At 38.5% G+C, this 16,941-nt stretch overlaps 4 protein-coding genes across 8 annotated transcripts; 2 read left to right on the top strand and 2 right to left on the bottom strand.

The window, feature by feature from the left end:
• Positions 1-69: 69 nt before the first annotated feature.
• On the bottom strand, positions 70-12,825 carry vas (ATP-dependent RNA helicase vasa). 3 transcript variants are annotated; one of them, XM_020955117.2, is made up of 10 exons: positions 12,686-12,825; positions 12,020-12,096; positions 9,017-9,082; positions 6,678-6,716; positions 6,449-6,623; positions 1,863-2,239; positions 1,053-1,796; positions 767-980; positions 428-699; positions 134-300 (listed from the first exon to the last, which is right to left on the bottom strand). In XM_020955117.2, the coding sequence occupies exons 4-10, from the start codon at positions 6,696-6,698 to the stop codon at positions 247-249; spliced, it is 1,857 nt and encodes a 618-aa protein (XP_020810776.1). In that variant the 5' UTR covers positions 6,699-6,716; positions 9,017-9,082; positions 12,020-12,096; positions 12,686-12,825; the 3' UTR covers positions 134-246. The 3 variants fall into 3 exon arrangements, with proteins under 3 accessions (XP_086697231.1, XP_086697232.1, XP_020810776.1); XM_086841105.1 differs by having other exon boundaries at positions 70-699; XM_086841106.1 differs by lacking the exon at positions 12,020-12,096 and having other exon boundaries at positions 70-699; positions 12,686-12,821.
• On the bottom strand, positions 2,256-6,241 carry solo (sisters on the loose). Of its 2 annotated transcripts, none has more exons than XM_020955119.2 (2): positions 5,166-6,241; positions 2,256-4,340 (listed from the first exon to the last, which is right to left on the bottom strand). In XM_020955119.2, the coding sequence occupies exons 1-2, from the start codon at positions 6,101-6,103 to the stop codon at positions 2,708-2,710; spliced, it is 2,571 nt and encodes an 856-aa protein (XP_020810778.2). In that variant the 5' UTR covers positions 6,104-6,241; the 3' UTR covers positions 2,256-2,707. The 2 variants fall into 2 exon arrangements, with proteins under 2 accessions (XP_020810778.2, XP_086697230.1); XM_086841104.1 differs by lacking the exon at positions 5,166-6,241 and adding an exon at positions 4,912-5,027.
• On the top strand, positions 4,926-11,536 carry vig (vasa intronic gene). 2 transcript variants are annotated; one of them, XM_020955120.2, is made up of 4 exons: positions 4,926-5,103; positions 7,559-8,302; positions 9,127-9,399; positions 9,488-11,536. In XM_020955120.2, exons 2-4 carry the CDS (start codon positions 7,618-7,620, stop codon positions 9,994-9,996), a joined length of 1,467 nt encoding a protein of 488 aa, XP_020810779.1. In that variant the 5' UTR covers positions 4,926-5,103; positions 7,559-7,617; the 3' UTR covers positions 9,997-11,536. The 2 variants fall into 2 exon arrangements, with proteins under 2 accessions (XP_020810779.1, XP_020810780.1); XM_020955121.2 differs by lacking the exon at positions 4,926-5,103 and adding an exon at positions 7,114-7,339.
• A 1,647-nt stretch (positions 12,826-14,472) lies between the features above and the next one.
• On the top strand, positions 14,473-15,925 carry TfIIS (RNA polymerase II elongation factor). Its single transcript, XM_020954801.2, has 3 exons — positions 14,473-14,620; positions 14,724-14,813; positions 14,896-15,925. The coding sequence occupies exons 2-3, from the start codon at positions 14,742-14,744 to the stop codon at positions 15,772-15,774; spliced, it is 951 nt and encodes a 316-aa protein (XP_020810460.1). The 5' UTR covers positions 14,473-14,620; positions 14,724-14,741; the 3' UTR covers positions 15,775-15,925.
• The last annotated feature ends 1,016 nt before the right edge of the window (positions 15,926-16,941 follow it).

A 16,941-nucleotide genomic window follows, 5' to 3' on the forward strand; every position in this document is an offset into this window, starting at 1 on the left:
AAAAGGCATATCAGTATTTATAAAAACTATACTATACTATACTATCAACTGACTCAATAATACAAGATATTTAGGTTTCGTGTTCTATATTTAGGTAATTAAATTATAATCTCCATATTGGAAATTAAAAACTTAAAGGAATGGCTTTAATACATATCAATTATATATACCACCCATTTGATTCAAATTGTCAATGTTTTTTTTTTTTTTTTTTAATTTTCGTCTATTCGCCCATCTCTTCCTCCTTTAGTCCCAGTCCTGGTCTTCTTCGTTGCTGGTAGCACAAGTGATGGCAGTACCCTTTATAAAGACCATAGTTTAGTTCAAGTTTCGTATATAGAGGTAGGTATCTTATAACAACAAGATACGCGGAATCGGCGTTACTCATCTTGTTCTTATAAGTTGTATGATATCGAGCTCTACTTACACCACCGCGAACATCCAGTCCACCGAAAGCAGAGTTCGAGTAACCACCGCCGCAGCCATTACTAATCGCACGAAGGAAATCCGGCACCTTTTGATCAGATCCCGCCAGTGTATTAACCAAATCAGCAGCAAGTGCTTGGTCATGATCTATGTCAAAGAACGAAGTGGCACGTCCATTGTTGCCCACACGACCTGTACGTCCGATACGATGGACATAGTCGGCAATATTGTTCGGCAAGTCAAAGTTAATCACATGCTTCACATTCTTGATATCTTGAAAGTAGTTAAAGTATGTTAAACATAAATGACAAATGGAAAATATTAACTTGGAAAAACTTACCTAGACCACGGGCCGCTACTGAAGTGGCAATCAATACCTTCATCTTGCCAGTCCTGAAATCACGCAAGGCCTGCTCGCGTTGACTCTGGAGCCGATCACCATGGATAGAGGTGGTGGGGAACTCAGTTTCAGACAGAAAGGAGGCCAAAAAGTCAGCACCACGCTTTGTCTCTACAAAGACGATTGTACCATCGGCATTCTCCCGCAAGATTTCCTTTAGAAACAACAAGATTTATTATTTTCCTGAGATAAAAACTTGTTTAATATTAACGAACAACAGACTTACCATAAGTTTGGTCCGTTTACCAAATTTGTTAACTTCAAAAACTTCTTGCTTAACATCAGAGCATGCCCCTCCAACCACGCCAATAGTTACAAATACATAGTTCTTCAGAAACTCCCCAGCCAGACGCTGAATTTCCTCCGGGAATGTAGCGGAGAACATGAGCGTTTGGTGCTCTGGTCGCATGGTAGTATGCGTCATAATCTTCCGCATACTTTCCGAGAAGCCCATGTCCAGCATGCGATCGGCCTCGTCAAGTACAATAAAGCGAGTATCCTCAAAAGTTATAAAAGTCCGCTCGACAAAATCCAGCAGCCTTCCCGGCGTGGCAATCAGCACATGACATCCCTTGGTGATGCACTCATTCTGGTGCTTGAACGATGTACCGCCGTACACGATACTAATCTTCAGATACGACTCGAAGCCAAATTTCCTCGCCTCGTTGAATATCTGAATGGCCAACTCCCTAGTGGGTGAAACAACGACAGCCTGTGGCTTGCCAATCTCCAGGTCCTGGGCTTCCTCCAAAAGCTTGCTTAATATCGGCAAGAGGAAGGCCGCTGTTTTTCCAGAGCCTGTCTGGGCGCACGCCATTAAGTCACGCCCATCGGCAATCACTGGTATAGACACCTTTTGGATAGGTGTGGGCACCTTGTAACCAGACTTGACGACGTTTTCGTAAACGATACCACGGAGACCGGCATCATCAAATTTGGCAATTGGCTTTGGCACATTATCGCCGCTTACCTAAAGGTAACAAAAAATTGTTTACTTTATAATTAATTCATTCGGCATTGGGAAGCTAACAATTACCTTGACAGGAATGTTGTCATATTTGGAGAAATTAATACCAGAAGTGATGCCACTGCTGAAAATTTCACCCTCATCGTTGGTGGGTTCGGGGGGTATGTAGAACTCCCGTTTTTTCTCGCCGTCCTCGCCAAAGTCCTTATTGTTGTTGTTCATATCGTCATTATCGCCTCGACGACGTCGCTCAAAACCATTTCCATCGCCACGTTCACCGCGTTCAAAACGCTCACCACGCTCCCCACGTTCACCGCGTTCAAAACGCTCACCACGTTCGCCGCGTTCACCACGCTCACCACGTTCGCCGCGTTCACCACGGTCCCCACGTTCACCACGCTCGCGATTAAAGCCACCGCCTCCGCGGCTTCCACGCCGATCGTCACCTAAGGATTACAAGTGTTTTAATATTAAAATATTCATCGTTTATTATTCAAATATAATTATAGAAGTACACACAAAATACATACGAATATAACAACATCAACTTAAATGTACATTGCCAAATAATAAATAATTAAACATAACTGAAAATGATACGAAGTTAAAATGAAAACGTTCTGTCTTTTATATTATGTAAATATAAAACATAAATCGTATGTTCGTCAATAAAATAAACTTCAAATCCTTGCACTTTATGCTCTACTACACGCAACCTAATAATTAAAAGTTATTACAAGAAAATTAAAATTTATATTTTTCTGTGCGATACTAAAACTCAGGAAAGTAAAGTAAAATCGTATTATTCCATGGAAATTAAAAACAACCAAGTCTTCCTTCTTACTTATATGAAACCAATACGAACATAAAACATATATAATGTTCTTTAATAACATAACCTTGCCGTAAATGACCTACTTCAAGGAAAAGATTAAACCATCTTTGCTAAGATTTATAATGTTGGCCGCCTTTAGATCAAGCAATAGCCGAAAGGTCACCGCTGCATCCATGCGATTCTGAATAAAGTCAGCACTCCGCATATCCACCTGAGGCTGCATAACGAGAGCACCCAGCAACTTGTGGACAAGACGAAGCTTTGCATCGGACATGTTAACAACGATTTTGGGATCGTAGACTCTGACTGCAGGCATTGACAAATTAGACGGGGATTTAGGGCACTCTCTAGTCAAAGATATCTCCGTTTGGCGATCGATATTAAGACGCAGCATATCCATATGCTGCACAATGTAACCCAAATCCTCTACAGATTCCCGATGATATAGTGAACTATCCGCTCGGCCCTTCTCCAACTCTACAAGTTCGGAAGCAACCACAATTCCTGATCTTAATTCTGACAGCTCTACTACTTCTCGAGTTAGATTGGATGTATTGTCGGGAATATGGAACGATGATGTTGCTACCGTCGTTGGTCCTGATAATATCTGCACATCGGTCACGATGGCATGTTCACTTAGATTGGCAGTCGAGTTTTCAATTTCCATGTGCTCTATCGATGGAAAATTTGGTTGTTCCATATTTATTTCTGATATATTCAATATACCGATAGTAGTATCCAAATCCGGTATTTTTTCAAAGGATATTGAGTCATTAAATCCAGGAGGATCGGTAAGTTTCTCCAGTACGTTTTCAGAAGCAGCAGCAGTTGGGGAATGTTGCACTACTTCCTTAGTAGCAATATCCATAGTAGTGTCTTCCAAGGGACATCGTGGCTTTTGAAAGGTTGACTCATTTGTTTGAGTTTTGGAACATAATCTTTTTGGTTTTTCTATTTCTTTTTGTTCCGTCTGATCCACTCCCGGATTTTTGTCCCTTTTGGTTGGAGTTTTTGAAGCTGAAGCCGCTGGTTCTAGAGCTTTTGTTTTATGTTGTGGAGGACTAACTGCCTCTGAAACTTTTTGTAGTAAATTATTCATAAAACTTTTGGTTATCTGTCGACTGCTTGTGGTAGCCAACACTTGCTCCTCTCTTTGAATTCGTTCTTGTGGCGTTTCTACGCTATTGGCATCTGCAGCTGGAATGCGTAGCCGACGCCGCCGACGTATCCTATGTACCGGTCTTCTGGAAGTACCTTCCGAATAGTTTATTATTTGATCGCGAGGGCGAAATATAAAGCCCCAGTCACGTTGTTGAATAGCAGATGGTCCTGCCAATGTTGCTTCATTTGTGAGCGAGCCAATTGTCATTTCTAGCATTTTAGGTTTCGCAGTAATAAACTGATGGTGCTGTAGTGTTTGATTCAGATTATGTTGCTCCTCGTTGATGACCGGAAGCAGGGGTCGGAAACTATACAATGGCGTAGAGGCTGGTGTACCTCCTCCAAGGCGGGCGGAACGCACCTCCATTGATGATGCAACAGGCCCGACTAAAGCCGTTTCCTCATTATCAACCGACATCATCAAAGTGCCGCTATCGGCCATCGACCCCAATTGAAACTCCGCCGGCATAGGTGGGGCGGCTTCTGCCGGTGTAGAAGTCGATCCTCCGCCAATAATCATTGACAAGTTCATATTGTAGTTTAACGAAAAGCTGTGGATCGGACGGTAGTAGGTGTATAAGTGAAGAGTACAAGAGCATTATCTTTTTATGAGAAACAGAAGCGAAAAAGACGAAGCAGAAGTAGAGGGTGTCAACAGGAAAGATCAGCGATATGGTAAGCAATAGTTTAAAAATCAATCAATTAATTGTAATAGAAAAAAAAAACGTTTAAGGCAAAATCAAAGAAGAACGATATAATTGTGCAAAGGCAAAGAATTCTTACGGAAATGACAGATATAATAATACTCTATCGATAATAAGTGCGAAAACCAATAAATCGATAATCTGTTGAATATATTAATCCAATAAAATGAAGACAAATATATAAAATACCATTACAAGATATTAAAATGTTAAATGGGAAATTTATCGATGTTTAAACCACCAATATATTAAAATACATCTTCGACGTGATTCGATATTTTAAAATTGGATATATCTATGAAATTTTCGATCATTTTTGTCGATTTATAATATCGGACTATTCTCCGTATAGTAGATCTTTACACATGTACATCTATATTTCAACAATGAATATTAATTGATAATCTTCAACCGGAACCTGATTTGGTAGATCTGTAGACACATTTCCAAGCTGTCAGAAACATCAATATATTTTGTACAACAGCCAAATTATGATTTGAATTTGTTTAAAGAAATTTGTTGTATGTTTCGTAGCTTTGTTTGAATGTTTGAACTTTTGGCTATAAAACACAAACCAAGGAAGGAAGGAGTTTCCGAGACTACATAGATGGTAAGAAGAATAAGGATAGATAAAGTGAAGAGTCAAGTTTAGTTAAGTTTAGTTATTAGTACCCAAGCTCGCTGTGTCGTTTTATCGGCGTACTCGATGATGCTTGGTCAGCCGGTACAATGTCAGTGATACCGCCACTTGCTGACCAAGCGGCCTCCTCATCACGGGTCGCATCGTAACGACTAAAATAGGCTCCATCCGGTGTCTCGAGGCTCTGGTTCTGAGAGGGATGATGCCTAACCACATCAATTTGTCTGCTTGTCTGTATGCTACTAGTGTTGTCCGGTGCTCTCATGCCATTTTCTTGCGGCTCACTGTTCGGATCCATGGATTCTACTACTTCAAATGAACGGATTTGGTAGTATTTTGTTATTCTCATCCAAACTGAACTTGGTGCAATTGGCCAGGACATTCTGCTTGTTAGTTCAGGCACGTTTGGAAACGTTACCCCCCTAACTGTGTGAGTCATTAGTTGACTTGCGCTTATATGTTGTGAAAATTTGGAAGTGCCATAGGTTTCAGGTGACTCGAGCACAGCCACCTCAGTAGAGTTCTCTTGCGCTCTACTTGCAGCAACTCCACTTTGTTGCCGACGGGCCTTTTCGTAAGTATCTATGATCGGTTTCACTTTATAGGGTGGCCGTTCTTCAGTCCTTACAGATGCAGTGCTTGTTGTTCTCGGTTGGGAAGTCTGCAAAGTTAATTGCGGAAGAACTATTTCCCGAGTATCCAAATTTGCGGCATTTGCTTCCCAATTAATGCCCATTTGTTGCTGCTGAACAATTGCATTCTGCGTTTGTGATGTCTCCATTTCGGTCTCGCCCAAAACATTATTTACTTCCATAATGACAGTCTCCATCATGGCAGCAGCCTCGCGTACTTTTTGTTTTTTTCGAACACGTTCTTCTCGATCTAGACTCTCGAGGCGAACCCATTCGTTGCTCACCAAATTCGTGAAGGCTGTTAGCAAGTAATCTCTTAGCTCTCGCACCTCGTCCATAGTTGCGTTGTGATTGCAAATATCAAAACTATCTATGAAAACTTCCACAATATCCAAATTACAGCTAGACGGGATTGGTGGTAGCTTTGTGGCTAAATCAAGGGCTGCGCGAGCAATCGTAAAATGGAAGAACACAACGGAGAAACGGAAAACATCAAAAGTACTGCTATTAACTAATGTAAATTTTCATTTTTTAGCTTTTACGTTGAAAAGCAGCATGTAAAAATATACTTATAGATGTGGAAAGATAGATAGTTTACCATTAACATTTAAATTATGTTATAAAAGGAATTGAAATTCCAAGTTTGAAAAAGTTAATGGGCATAAATCTATCGCACTACTTACCATTATCGTTGTCCTGGCGTCCTCGGTACCCACCAGAGTTGTTGTCCCTGCGATAGCCGCCCCTATCTCCACCTCCGCGTCCACCTCCACCGCTCTGGGCAGTACCCTCATCGTCACTCCATCCGGAGACTTCCTTCTGAGTATTGGCCTGCTGATTGCCAAAACCGCGACCAGTCTGTAATATGTTATTTTAATTATGATTCATTTGTTTATATAAAGATTTGCAAACCTCTTCCTCCCAGTCTGACATTTTAAGTTTTTTTCTTTTCTGTAAAGACAAGAAAATTCATATATTTGAAAGGAAGTTACTTTATAAATATTATTATTAAAAATTCTAGGTAATCCAGACAACAGATATTTCTGAAATTAAACATTTAAAAGGCGCGACATTTAAATTTTGCGGCGTGGCGCCAAGTTTAAATAATACCAAGTGCTCGATAAACACAGTGGACAAATTCTACGATCGATTTTCTTATGTTTTTTGTACAAGGGGCTGACAGTTTAGTTTTTGCTAATTGTTGTAGATTCTTTTTAATCGTGTGCTTCAGATAATAGTGAATTTTCAACACATTATTCTTTCAAGAACTAAGAAAAGCGACCCCAAACTCACAGATTGTGTTTGGTAAACACAGCCGCCCCACTGCCGCATTACCCAACACAAATTTGCCATTCACAGCGGGCAGGCAGAAAACGTGAGTCTCTGTTTTTCTATGTATACCAAGAACACATGTGGGCCGCGCTGCTGGCTTCTTTCCCTGTGTGCGTGAGGAACCCATGTGCGTGTGAAATCGCGCGCGCCAGTGTGCGTAGGTAATACTAGCAGCAAGGCGAAGAAGAAACGCTGAAAATTAAGGTTAGAGAGCAGCACAGCCACCAACAACCTACGGAAAAGTAAGAAAATTTCGCATAAAAGGTGCAGTTAAATTTCGAAAAATCAAATTAGAAGGCTCGCCGTAGTTTTATCCGCCCATCGTGCATAAATTAAACGAATTTTAACCACCTTTTGTGGGAGAAAAGAAGTGGAAACCACAGCAACGACCAACCTGGGGGGGGCCCCAAGCGAAAAGGGAAAATCAATCAATTGAGATTTTGTGTAAAATTCTCTTGCAGGAATAGCAATAGCAGCCGCAGCCGCAGCAAGCAAAGCACCACCTCACTCCAACCAAATCATGGACAGCGCCGGGAAAAATCGTTATGAGCTCTTGTTCATGGACGACGATGTCAGCGATCCATTAGATAATCTTGTGGCGCCGACGGCCGCTGCCTCCGCCGCCGCAACAGCAGCAGCTGGCAAGAAGAAGCAGCCGTCAGCTGCAGGTGGCGCTACCGCGGCCACCAAAGCGGCCGCCAAGGTGACAAAGGCGAATAACAACGCCGCCGGAGGACCCCCCAATGCCAAGAAACCGAACCAGGCCGAGAAGGAGAACAAGCCCAACAACGCTCTCAGCAAGACCGATGGCAAGAAGCTTGCCCCGTCCGCCGACAAACAGTTTAATAGCAACAACAAACAGGGAGGAGCTCCTCGGCCAGGTGGTGGCGCCAACCGTACACGTGAATTTGGTAGCGGTCAAGGACAAGGACAAGGACAGGGACAAAGAGAACAGCGCAGTAACAACTTCCGTCAACAGAATGGCAACGGCAATGTGGAATCCCGGGAGCAGCGCAACAATCGCCGTAATGTCCGTGATAATGCCGGTGGAGCATCCGATGGCCAGCAGTCCCGTCCATACCGTGGACCTGGTGGAGGCGGCCAGGGAGGAGCTGGCGGTGATCGGCCGCAGCGTCAAAATCGTAACAACGATGGCCAGAACAGGAAGCGCGAATTCGATCGTCAATCGGGATCAGACAGAACAGGTGAGTTGATTCATTTAAGACAAAAGCTATAAAAATGATAATAGGTAACACCGAAAACTTTGCCATGACAACCTAAATGTTCATGTAAATATCAAGGAGAGCAGAAAAGGAGTTCTAATGCCTTAAATTATTTTTAGTTTTTCCTAGTTAAAGCTCCTGTTAAAAATTTTATCTCGACTAAAAGACTTTTTCATTCATAAATTGGCCTGTTTCGTTAATTATAAATACCACCACGTGTTCTTGTTGTCTAAAATTACAAACTTCAGATTAAAATATAAATCGTTTATCATGTGATCTATCTTGAAGATGCTTATGGATAATTTTTAATAAATGTAGTTGATCAGAAACTATAGCTGGCAAGTACCAAAGGTATATTCCCGTCTCTACCTCCCGCTGCTATGACCATTTCATTTTTGGAATATCCAAAATTATCTAGCCATAGCATAATATACAATAAGCACACAGCAGAACACAAGAAATAGAAAGAAAAGCGTGTTAAAAATAGTTTGCGCCTCTCTCGACGCTGTATATTCTTCCCTTTTCCGATTAACAACATATTTCTACACGTTCTGATTTTTGAAAATATCTTGGCAAAGCATTTCTGTTAACAGTTTGTTATTTAAGTTAATTCAACAATTAAAAAAATAACATTTAGTTTTAAACTAAATTCAAATATAAAAGTTAGTTAAAAATTAATTTATTCAATTTACTTACCTTTAATGAGTTTCCTTAGCGTTCAGTTTTTAGTTTGAGGAGTACGTCCTTCGCGATATGTGCAACCTGTAATTAAATATTTAATTAATTAATTTCACTATAATTTACAGGTGTAAAGGCTATTGATAAGCGTGATGGAGCTGGTGCCCACAACTGGGGCTCTGTCAAGGAGGCCATCGATGATGTGAACAAGAACGAAACCGAGACCAGTGCGAACAATGCAGAGGGTGGTGCCGCCAAGGCCGACGAATCGGGCAATGAGCAACAGAACGAGCAGCAGACGGCCGCCGAGGAAGAGACCAAAGAGCTGACCTTGGACGAGTGGAAAGCACAACAGGGGCAGCGCATCAAGCCAACCTTCAACATACGCAAGGCCGGAGAAGGTGTGTGTTCATCATATTGTTTTGAATATCAAACATGCAAAAGCAATGAGCTAGATAATTAATAAAATACAAATTTTATTGCCCACAGGTGAGGACACGTCGCAGTGGAAGAAAATGGTGGTCTTGACCAGCAACAAAAAGAAAGAGAACGAAAGCGAAGAGGAGCTTGAATATGATCCTGCCATGTATCCCCAACGTGTGGGCCGCCAGCAACGCGTCCTTGATATTCAGTTTAACTTTAACGACGGCCGTCGCGGCGGACCCGGTGGATTTGGAGGACGCGGCGGTGGACGTGGAGGCCCACGTCCCGGCGGCATTGGTGGCGGCGGACCACGCACCGAGGGAGGCGGTAACCGCGGCGTTGACCGCCAACGGGATGGTCCCTCATCGGGGCATCAACAGCAGCAGCATCATAACAATAATGAGGGCGCTGGCAATGCTCAGTCAGCTTCCAATAATCGGCCGCCCACCGATCGTCGTGGTCCGGGCAACAACAACCAAAACAACAGCGGACCAGGGCCGAACAAGCGGTTCGAACGGCAACAGAATACTGCACCCAAGGTGAACGACGAGCGTCAGTTCCCCACACTGGCTTAAAAACCTTAATCTCTGCAACCACACTGATGCGGGGAAACTTTGGAGGAGCTGTTGTGGCATGGGAGCAGGTTACCAAAATGAAATCTTATAAATTAAAAACATATAACAGACAACAAACCCTTCAAGAAGAGAAAGCAAACATGAAACAAAATCAATTGTAGCCGCCATATAAGCCAAAAGCAACAAAAACAAAGCTAAGGAAAAATGAGAAATAAATTATACATATATACTTAAATATATGAAGAGAACATGAAAGCAATCTTATATAGTTTATGCGTGGCCAACTAATCAGATTTTATCCATGAAATCACGATCATGCAGATGACCACCTCGTATAAACTAGTCAGAGAGTCAGGCAAGCAGACACCTCACAATATACTTCCTTTCTGATTGTGAATTTTAATCACTGTTTGCAATGGAACCATAAGCTTAAGATTTTCACAAAAGTAGAACGAGACTTTTGTTTTTTTTGTACATCAAAACAACAAAATGTTGATGTAATGTCGTTGATTTTTCCCCCCCTTTTTTGTTGTTACCCATTATTAATCATCATACCCACTAAACTAAACAGTTGCTATCCAGTGATTAAGGAGAATAAAATAATCCTAAAGCAAATAAATATTTAAAAGAACATCACAGCTAGATTGTTTCTTCAAGAAAGAAAAAAGCACCACTAAAAAGAGAATATAGTTTTCACCAAGAGAACAGTAAAAGCATTTGCATACTCATACATCTTTTTTTGTTCTGTTACAAATTACATACATTTTCATCGAGAAATATACGCCTTTTATTATTTAAACTCTGTTAAATAATAACATTAAAATAAAACAAAACAAAATGAATAATTATTTAACTCAGTAGTTGGAAATCAAAAACAAAAATATATCTGAAGATTATTAAGTGTTAAAACCTCTGTAATTGTGTTTCTTGATGCAAATTCTATTTTAAAAAATTAAATTTAATAATTATAAAGCAAACTATGCATCAAATATACTACTTTTTATTATACGAAAAACCTAACTGAACACACTGAAATATGAAAAACAAAACATAACTTTAAGCATTATTAAAACAAATAAATTGACGTACTATTGGATCAAATATATAAACCTTCAATAAGTAGAATTACAAGGCCTCCACATAATTAGGTGGAAGACTGCTTTCAAAAATTTCATGTTGGAAGAGAAAACCAAAACTTAATACGGTAATACGAGATATCCCTGTAAAATTGTTTGCTTCTATAATTAGAAACTGTATAAATTATATGAGATATATAAATATATATATTCGTACGTACATAAAATCAATGACTACCACACGGAAAGGGCAACAATTTTATGTCATACAAAAAAGAAAAAAAAAAAAAAGAAAATAAAAAAAAATAGGGAAACTCATTTAGAACAAAAACGAAATTTTTGAAATACTGTATTTTGACCCAAAGAAAACAACCATTCAACTGCAACAAAATGTTGAGAAGCTCGTTTAAAAAGGAAAACAAGAAAATTTATTTGATAACAATAAAGAAAAAAAGAACAAAAAATTGAAATTTAATTGAATGGGAGAGAATTCTAGAAAAGAGAGCAAAAGGAAACTTTGCGACTCGTCCATACACGCAAGAAGATGCAAGAAGGTTTACACAAACAACAAGCAGACGCTGACGCCGACGCCGAAGAGTTCACGAAGGAACGGGAGAAAGGAATCAGGCAAAAAAAAAAACTTGGGCAAAACACCGAATCTCACTTTAACTGAAATTAAACTTGAATGAATTGTTTCTTAATATACGACAGAATACTGGAAGAGAGCACACACGCGGATATGATGATTGCGATGTACTCCGCAAAATTGTGAATGCAAACAAGGAAAACGAGAACTGCACTTGGAAACCGAATATGACTTTGCATACATTTTTATGAAAATATTTAGAGTCTTAAAAGAGGACGGAAATAGGAATTCGCGATGGCGCTAGATTTACTTTCTGCAATAACTTTAGATTGCGCTAAATATTACTTAGCTTTTTACTCACCGACTTCAAAATTCACGAAAAAATGTTCACAAGCGCGTCGTGCCTTCCTTTCGCAACGTCTTTCTCACTCGAAAAATCTAGTAGAATGAACGAAAATGCAAAGCAAATGAAAGTTAACTAAAAAATCGAGCACAGGATTGCCAACAACTCTGAAAAATAGTACCAACAAGGAACAAATTTGATCTCCAGCGTCTTTTAGCGCTTCGACAACCCTAAAACATAACGGTGATTGCTAAAGAGCAATGACAAAATGGACGTCAAGCGAATTTAACACAAAGAAAAAACCGAAAGAAGTTCTTTGGAATTGCGAAATTTTATACACAATTTTAAATGTGTTTTTTAAAGCTTGTAGACTTTTAAACAGAACCCACAGTCTTTTTTGCAAATGCTCATCCGCAATGCGAAAACATCAAAATAATTACAAACTTATTCCTTTATTTATTCCCAGCCGAAGAATTTTATATTCATATAAAGAACTATGCAAAGGATTTTTTATATTATTAAACACAACTTTTTTAAAGCACAATATCTTTCCGAACAGATTACTAGGAAAAGTTTCAAAAATGCTCTGCAAAATTTTTGCATTTTCCCTTCCCTTTTACACGTGTTGTGGCGCATGTATTATTTCACAAAAACTTTGTACGATCTATTAACTATTCTACTCACCTCGTTTTTATTATGAAATAGCTTTTGTTCCCAATAAAAACTCACTTCTAAAACTTTAACAAGAATTTTCGAAGACGTCGAGCAAACGCTAAGATAATGAGAAGAAAAGAACCGGGCGATTGTGCTTGAATGTTCGTTTTTCGCATCCCTGAAAGTTATCGTTTACTCCGAAGTTTCGCAGGGAAGTAATTTAGCGTATTTATGAATCGGTGGGAAATGGAACAAAGGTTTAATCTACACATTACGTTAATCAATAACTAAATCAAACAAAATAATAAGTATAGGCGATAAAAAATTATTTAATAATGTATTTTTTTTGGTTTGGCGGTATTAATTTAGGAGTAAAAAGTTTTTAAGTTGCAGTGAAAATAACTAGGAATCGTAACTTATACAATTTTTGCAAAAATAATAATACATAGGTGTAAATACATATATGAATAAAAATCGAATTAATTCTTATTACTTAAAGCTGTAGAATAATTATTATTTTTAAGTTTTTATAAAGAAATTATTTTATTTTTATTGAATAATCATGGCATGTCAAGGTACAGAATACGTGTCATTACAGCTTAATTTTATTCTCAATTTATATTTCAGAAATATCTATTATTTTAAATTTTTAAATTAACTATTGTGGCATAAATAAATATATTAAAATTATTTTTCACCTTGTTTTTCCATCTAAATATATATTTATTCACCGTCCACTTCGAAGTTTTGGGATTAATCTTTATTTTACTTATAACGCTTATTTTCAATCCCTGTACATAACTAGTGTGATATAAGTAAGTTTAATTCTCAATAAGTATGTACAAACAGGTTTATTAACCAAATAAATAAACATTTACTTATATTAAGGTTTTATGTATCCCATTTGTCCTTGGAATTAATTATTAAGAATTAAGAAAAATGGATACCAGTTATATTATGAGCCTTAGATTTCAAAGAGGTATAAGTCAAACTTTTTAAAAATATTATTTTTAAACATATTCATATAAAATAACATAATAACATAATCTGAATAGATTAGCTCTATTAAATAAAACATGAGATTTATTTAAATATAATGTTAGGGTTATAAGCCACCCTAAATAATATTAATAATTAAATTAATAATAAGAAACTCCCGTTTCCAAGCTCCTGTTCCCACCGATCCACTTTGATGATAACTCATCGACGCTATTTTGACGGACAGTCAAGCCTTGGTTTTTTTGGGCAAGCCTCTATATGGTATCACTAAAAATAACATGTCGCCGCTTTTTATCGATAGTAATATTAGGGTTGTGCAAAATGTTAAAAAAAATATCGCATAGATAAAAAATATGTATATCTAGAAATATATTGTTCGCCCTAAAAATATTAATTTAAGAATGAAGGAATTCTGCAATTTTTGTGTATAATTAATTTGTTGTTTAAAACCCCTAGAAATACATTCTTTTGTTTCAATGCTTTACCTTGTTTCATATATAGAGAACAAGATAAAGTTGTAAACCTTTTTTTCAAGACAAATTAATTCATAGAGTTAATATTTTTAAGATTAATAACATGGCAACAACTTTTGGTATAGGGATAAATTCCAAAGATCTATTTTGTATAGATTTAAAGATTACCTCAAATGGAAGTCTGTCGTGTATAACAAACAACGCATTTAATTGCTGAGTTCCAAAACGGAAATATCGAAAATAATTTTCAAAAATTGTTTTTTTTGGATATATCAATATAAATATTTACGTTTATCAAAGAGTAGAGGTATGTTGATATTTTCTATGTTTTATCTATATTTTGCAGCACTACTTGAGCTGGTGTTTTGAAAACAATATCTAAACATCGATAGTATCGACAGTGCTCTGCTGTTTTGCCACCTCTAAGCACTACTGTTCTGTGAATACAGAACGAAAAAAAAAATAGTAAACAAATTTTATTGGAGGGAAAAAGGTAAAACTAAGTTTTGGCATAACATAACATGCGAATAAGTTTTTTAAACAAATGCCCACATGAATAGTAACCTAACCTATGTTCTGTCACCTTGTTTACCCAGCACATTTAGTCGAACAAAATGAGCGTAGAGGACGAAGTTTTCCGGATTAAGAAGAAGATGGACAAGATATCAACGTCGAGCGATGGCACAGTGAGTTCGGAGCCGGGAATCATCCATTTATTTGCGGGAGCTGTATATAATCAAATACTATATTTTTTATCCGCCCTAACAGGGACAGGACCAGGCATTGGACTTGCTAAAGACGTTGCAGACGCTCAACATTAATTTGGATATACTGACGAAGACGCGCATCGGCATGACTGTGAACGAGCTACGGAAGAGCAGCAAGGATGACGAGGTGATCGCGCTGGCTAAGACTCTGATTAAGAACTGGAAACGTTTTTTGGCTAGCCCGGCACCGGTAACGCCCAACCACAACTCCGCCGGCAAGGATGGCTCGTCGAACAGCAATAGCAGTGCCTCTAAACCCTCGAGCGCCGCCAAGTCATCTTCCTCTAGTAAGGATAGTAAGTCCGGCAGCAGCAGCTCGTCGAAGGACAAACGCGAGGAGAAGAAACCCTCGTCGTCACAGAGCTCTTTCCCCTCCGGTGGTATGACAGATGCAGTTCGTCTGAAGTGCCGCGAAATGCTGGCCACTGCGCTCAAGATCGGCGAGGTGCCCGAGGGCTGCGGCGAGCCTGAGGAGATGGCTGCCGAGCTCGAGGACGCAATTTATGCCGAGTTCAAGAACACGGATATGAAGTACAAGAACCGCATCAGATCGCGGGTGGCAAACCTAAAGGATCCAAAGAATCCGGGCCTTCGCGGGAACTTTATGTGTGGAGCTGTTTCTGCCAAGCAACTGGCGAAGATGACCCCCGAAGAGATGGCCAGCGATGAGATGAAGAAGCTGCGCGAGAAGTTTGTCAAGGAGGCCATCAACGATGCCCAACTGGCCACCGTGCAGGGCACCAAGACAGATCTCCTCAAGTGCGCCAAGTGCAAGAAGCGCAACTGCACCTACAACCAGCTGCAGACCCGATCCGCCGACGAGCCCATGACCACTTTTGTCATGTGCAACGAGTGCGGCAACCGTTGGAAGTTCTGCTAACTCCCCCATCCAAATCCACATATTCTTAATAAATTGTAAAGACACACGAAACATTTTGTAATTGCTGCCCACATGCGGAGCATGCGCTTACACACAGACCACCCAAACGAAAAAGAAACTTTCAATAAACATGAACTATTGATAAAACCGAGCCCTGCCGGACGTTGTCACTATCTGTCCACTGATACTACCCATAAGAAGCATGCGACGTCACGAAATGTGGAATCTAAATACGCTTTACTTGAAAGTCTACTTAGCTGGAGTTCGTCAATAACAATTGCCCGGTTTTTCTTTCAATTTCCGCGATCAGCATCAACAGGCGAGTCGATTTAAACATATTGAAGTAGAGCTACATTAGTTTTGACAACCGTCTCGTAGTTCAGATTGAGTTTAAGCCTTAATGAACGATATATGTGGAATTTGGAAAAAAGTTAAAATCTAGAAATAAATTTAAAATGTTTTAAATAAGTTCAGCTGATCTTAAAATAAGGGTATAAATTAGTTCGACAAAAAAAAAAAAAAAACAAAGGAAAATAATAATGCAAAAGCTGCTGTAACTTCGGAAAAAATCTGAAACGAGAATTAGTTCGTAAAGTTCTTAAAAAAGTACAAGTATAAACAATTTTAAAGGTACATTTATATAAATTAAAATTTTTATAAATGATAAAGAGTTTATATTAATTAATTTGATTGTCATATTGCAGCCACATTTTCAAATGCAACCTTTTTTTTGGCGGTTGTGGCATATCGATAACTTTAAAAACAAAAACATGATCGAATATAAAAAAATAATTTCATTTTTGCATTTATTAAAATATTTTTGTAGGTTATTATAAGTCTACTGAATAAATGACAAAAATATATATTAAAGACCAAACATCAAGTTGGCTTCTATAGACAATATCACAAATTATTAAATTAAATTTTTTTTTTATTGCAGAATATAAAAATATTTAAATCCAATGTAAAAAAATTATTAAAATATATTACAAATACAAGTTTTTAAATATACACATGCAACTTTTATTACAACTAGATTTATTTTAAATTTATCTTTGGAAAATTCATCATTTTGACCAAAATGCTACTGTAGTATTAAGGTGGCTTAAGGGACTTTCACGAACTATTATTAATTAAATAATCTATGGTTTAAAAGTAGTGAGAATA

The sequence above is a fragment of the Drosophila serrata genome, unplaced genomic scaffold, assembly GCF_035046125.1.
Source record: "Drosophila serrata isolate PLE 108 unplaced genomic scaffold, ASM3504612v1 contig_100, whole genome shotgun sequence".
NCBI lineage: Eukaryota > Metazoa > Arthropoda > Insecta > Diptera > Drosophilidae > Drosophila > Drosophila serrata.